The 4,601-nt window shown below is 49.2% G+C and overlaps 1 protein-coding gene across 1 annotated transcript; it reads left to right on the top strand.

Annotated features, from left to right (window-relative positions):
* The first annotated feature begins 308 nt into the window (after positions 1 to 308).
* On the top strand, positions 309 to 4,296 carry LOC123113739 (GDSL esterase/lipase LIP-4). The gene is made up of 5 exons (XM_044535048.1): positions 309 to 829; positions 2,681 to 2,866; positions 3,003 to 3,157; positions 3,242 to 3,506; positions 3,654 to 4,296. Exons 1-5 carry the CDS (start codon positions 376 to 378, stop codon positions 3,902 to 3,904), a joined length of 1,311 nt encoding a protein of 436 aa, XP_044390983.1. The 5' UTR covers positions 309 to 375; the 3' UTR covers positions 3,905 to 4,296.
* Positions 4,297 to 4,601: the final 305 nt, after the last annotated feature.

The following is a 4,601-nucleotide window of genomic DNA, read 5'->3' as shown; positions in this document are numbered from 1 at the left end:
TTCTTAATCAATGAAAATGACAAGTCTTTTGCCTCGTTTCAAAGAAAAAACACCTACGCGAGGCCAAACCGGCAACCATTTGATGAAATTTAACAGTTTTAGCGGGTGTTTCTTCGAATTTTATAAAGACTATTTAACCAAACACTCTAAAAATATGCAATTTGTGGCTCCATTTTGAGCCCTCTAAACCTAACAGCTTAACAAAATGATGGAATAAAAGAATGCAACTTCAGAAGATGCACTGTGGAAAAAACAGGATGAATATCCCGCCATATATATGCGTACGCGCATGGACACTTTCCAGTGGAAACTTTCCACCGCTCGCGTCGTGAGAGAGACCGGGGCAAGGGAGGGAGGGAGCTGCAAGGGACATCGATGGCTATGGCGGCGGGCGGGCCCAACTCCGGCGCGAAGGTGGTCAGCCTGCGCCTGCAGTACTACTGCGTGTTCGCGGCGGTGGGCGTGGCGGTCATCGTGCTCTCGCTAACGTTCCTGTCCCCGTCCGCCATGGGCGCCGTCCGCCAGAACCTCGGCACCGTCGTGGCCGTGGCCACGAATTCCAGCAGCGGTGACGGTGCGGTGCGGGTGGTAGGAGGTGGAGAGGCCGTGGCGGCGGTGGCTGCGGCCAAGCCGGAGCCGGAGAAGGAGAAGCGGAAGCAGAAGAAGGCGGAGCCGCCGGTGGTGCTGTTCAATTTCGGCGACTCGAACTCGGACACCGGCGGCGTGGCGGCGGCCGGGGGCATCCACATCATGCCGCCGGAGGGGCGCACCTACTTCCGCCGCCCCACCGGCCGCCTCTCCGACGGTCGCGTCATCATCGACTTCATCTGTGAGTTGCTCAACCACTCCTCCGGCCCGTCAATAATTACCACATCTCCCCAATTGTCAACAAACCGAGTGCTCAATTGCGAATTCCAAATTCCAGATTATAAACCACTATAGCATAGCTGCAAATGAACATGGCTAAATTGCACATGATCGTCTCACGTGAATTTCCTCCGATCGTCGCCTCGCCAGAACCGACCCGTTCCTGTGAAATTCCCGCCGATCCACGGCGCACCGAGCAACCAAAACTCTGTACGTAGCCGGCTCGGTTGGTGGGTGGATGGATGGGTCATGGGTGATCTCGAGTAATCTGGGTCAACAAGCTGGTCATGTCGCCTTCAACGTGGGAGCGGCGGGTGCTGTCAAAATGGTGGTTGAAGCACTAGTCGCGAACATGTGCCACCTAACAACGGCTGCTTTCCCTCTCATTTTTGTCCTTCTCATGGCCAATCGAGTGAGAGAAACCTATGGTTTGGAAGTTTGACCTGCTGGTCGTGGTTGAGTATGGCTGGCCTGTAGATGCCAACTGCTGGATTAAGAAAGAGCAATCTCCTTGCGTGTTTGCATGATCCAAGTTTTTGACAAGACCTGTTCTTTTGGCTTGGTAGTCTGCCTCTCTGTGTGTGGAGACAAAGAGGTTGGCAGGCCAAACAGGTGAAGAACAAAGGGTGAAGCTATGCAACGTAGGCCGGCTTTGTTCGGCACAAAAGGTGTAAAGCTAGCTAGCTCGGTAAAACAAATTAGGCAGGGGCCAACACATGGCTTTATGGTTAGTAGTACTAGTATATTGTACATTCTGAAAGGGGATTGGGCTAGATAGACAAATCATGCACGTGAATACATGATATAGTAATAAGTTTGAAATGACCGCTCCAATCACAACCATGCAGCTGATGGTTGCTTCTGTGGGTTCATTTTTACGCACCCATGTGTTGTCTGTTGTGTTGGTTGCTGGGTCAACACAGTGACATTGCGATTAACGCCGTGATCGGAACATGATCAGTTAGGGTTTGAACCCACCACCCACATCCCACATGGTTTTCTTGTCCCATTTTGTCTTCTTTAATGGTTACTCTATATGCCATGACGATGCCAGCGTGCAAGGAATCGTTCAATCGCGCATAATTCATGTTGCGTTATGTTTGCTCGGTCAAACTTTATCCACCTGTAGTGGAAATGGGGTGGGAAGTTTAAGAATCATTTCCGCCCACTTATAAGTTCAGATTTAGCCGCCTTAATTATTTTATAATCTTTACTATTAGGGGCGATTTGCATGCCATGATCTTCTCAAGAATGTGTCACCATGTGATAGTTCATAGCTCTCACACTGTGTGCACATGGGCACCAGTCACATCCATGATGCTATTGCTCCCTGGGGTGAGAAGAGATGCATGATTTGTGATCTGTGCATGCCCTCCCAAGTTTTTAGCGAATATATCAGAATGCCATTTATATTCCAGTAAATAATAAGCGGCTATATTAAATCAGAATAGAAAGCATATGTACTTTCAGTATGTTTGTCATGAAAGCTTCAACATCCAATTGAGGATATCAAGTACAATAATAGGAGTTATCACATAGCCTGGATTAGATGGTTCAGATGCACATGGTGTGGGGCACCTGTGAGTGCCTATTGTTCCCTTGTGATAAGAGCTAAATTACTGTAGCATATGGATGTGACAGATACATTCGGTTGTGTGCAGGGACAAGGTTTGATTAACAAGCTGTCCAACATATATTTATGTGATGCGAGTGATAGAACGTTAAGACACAGAATTTACTACTGGCTGTGTTCGAAAGTTGGAAATGAAGTGAGTGATGGACTTGTACTCGATCCTTGATATCATCTTTTCAGGCGCGAGTCTGAAGACGCATGAGCTGAACCCATACCTGAAGGCAGTGGGCTCCGACTACAGCAACGGCGTCAACTTCGCCATGGCCGGCTCCACGGTGTCCCACGGCGTCTCCCCCTACTCCCTCAATGTCCAGGTCGACCAGTTCGTCTACTTCAAGCGCAGATCCCTGGAGCTCATCGAGCTAGGTTCGCCCCCCGTTGTTGTTGTTGTTGTTGTTATCTCGTAGGCTCTCTGACATCACATCTCACAGTTGCAAGCAGCAAGAGAATGAAGGCATGTGTCTGAACTCTGAAGATGACCAACGTCGTTGCGTTCTTGCAGGACTGAAGGGCCCGGTGAACAAGGAGGGCTTCGAGAACGCGCTCTACATGATGGACGTCGGCCACAACGACGTCGCCGGCGTGATGCACACGCCGTCCGATCAGTGGGACAAGAAGTTCAGGCAGATTGTCGGCGAGATCGGCGACGCGATCCGGGTAAATTACGATCTATCTGAAGATGTTCTTACAAGCAAGTTTGTTACGCTGACAGAAGTTATTGTTGGCGACTCTGGTTTTCAGATCCTGTATGACAATGGCGCGAGGAAGTTCTGGATCCATGGCACGGGCGCCCTCGGCTGCCTGCCGGCGCTGGTGGTGCAGGAGAAGGGGGGCGAGCACGACGCGCACGGCTGCCTCGCCAGCCACAACCGGGCGGCGCAGGCCTTCAACAAGAAGCTCAGTGACCTCTGCGACGAGGTGCGGCTGCGCCTCAAGGACGCCACCGTCGTCTACACCGACATGTTCGCCATCAAGTACGGCTTCGTCGCCAACCACACCAAATATGGTATGAACAATGTGCAGTGAAATACTCCATCTTCCCTGAATTCAGAACATTTGTTCGTTGGTGACTTCGAAACTGTCAGTCATAACAAGTTCAGTCTCTGAAATCGCCTGGGAATTCTTATCATCCTCTTCTGGTTCTTCTCTTCAGGGATCGAGTGGCCATTGATGGTGTGCTGCGGAAACGGCGGCCCGCCTTACAACTTCATGCCGGGGAAGTTCGGCTGCGGCGATCTCTGCGGGCCAGAGGAGAAGGTGCTGAGCTGGGACGGCGTGCATTTCACCGATTTCGGCAGCGGCCTCGCCGCCAAGCATGCCATGAGCGGCGAGTACTCCAAGCCCAGAGTAAAGCTGGCGAGCTTGCTCAATGGTGGCTCCAAGAAACCATCATCGGTGTCTTGATGCTCATTGATCAACGATTGAACCACGAACTTACTTTGGGCGGGTCTTACTTTAAAAAGAAAGGTTGCTTGACAAAAAGGAAAAAAAAACTTCGGATGGATCATGGATGAGTGGATAATGGTGAAGATCAATCCATACGATGGCCACGATGGATGATGTGAATGTTGTAAAAGTTGCAGCTGATTGTTGGCTCCTTGTACACAATAGGCAATAGCTCCCTCGGCTACAAGTAAAAAGTTTTTTTTCACTTTTGGAGTATAATGATTTTGCTTTGTTGGTGTGTGTGTATAGACAATGTACGTGGCGGCTGCGATTTCACAGAGCTCATAAAAAATGGTGAATCCTAGATTTATTTGATCTGTAAAAGAAGGTAATACAAAAACTTCCAACCATAGGCACTATTTTATACGAAATATTGTACTTCTAGCACAAAATTTTCGTTTTGGATTGTTTGATTTGTAAAATAGCAACCCATATGAATTTTTTTGTAAGCATTGCTTTCAAACTTTCATAGGATGATCTCGACTCCAGGATTCGTATATTTTCCTGGTGTAGTCAGACATTCAAACATCACCACCATCGGAAGAACGACTCTTGTCAAGTTCGTGATCACCTCCCAAATGGTCTATCCCGCCACACCGCTAGTTATTCTGCCAACCATCTTGCTCAAAGTCAACAAACTTCAGAGAGCTTTCCT

Source organism: Triticum aestivum, chromosome 1B, assembly GCF_018294505.1.
Source record: "Triticum aestivum cultivar Chinese Spring chromosome 1B, IWGSC CS RefSeq v2.1, whole genome shotgun sequence".
NCBI lineage: Eukaryota > Viridiplantae > Streptophyta > Magnoliopsida > Poales > Poaceae > Triticum > Triticum aestivum.
Note: the sequence above shows the minus strand (reverse complement) of the source record. Positions and strands in the feature narration are given on the sequence as shown.

Bases quoted from the DNA above. Each gene is read 5' to 3' on its own strand.
- LOC123113739 (XM_044535048.1), top strand. From the start codon at position 376: ATGGCTATGGCGGCGGGCGGGCCCAACTCCGGCGCGAAGGTGGTCAGC. The intron at 2,867-3,002 runs GTTCGCCCCCCG...GCGTTCTTGCAG, and splicing joins CCTGGAGCTCATCGAGCTAG to GACTGAAGGGCCCGGTGAAC. The intron at 3,507-3,653 runs GTATGAACAATG...TCTTCTCTTCAG, and splicing joins CGCCAACCACACCAAATATG to GGATCGAGTGGCCATTGATG.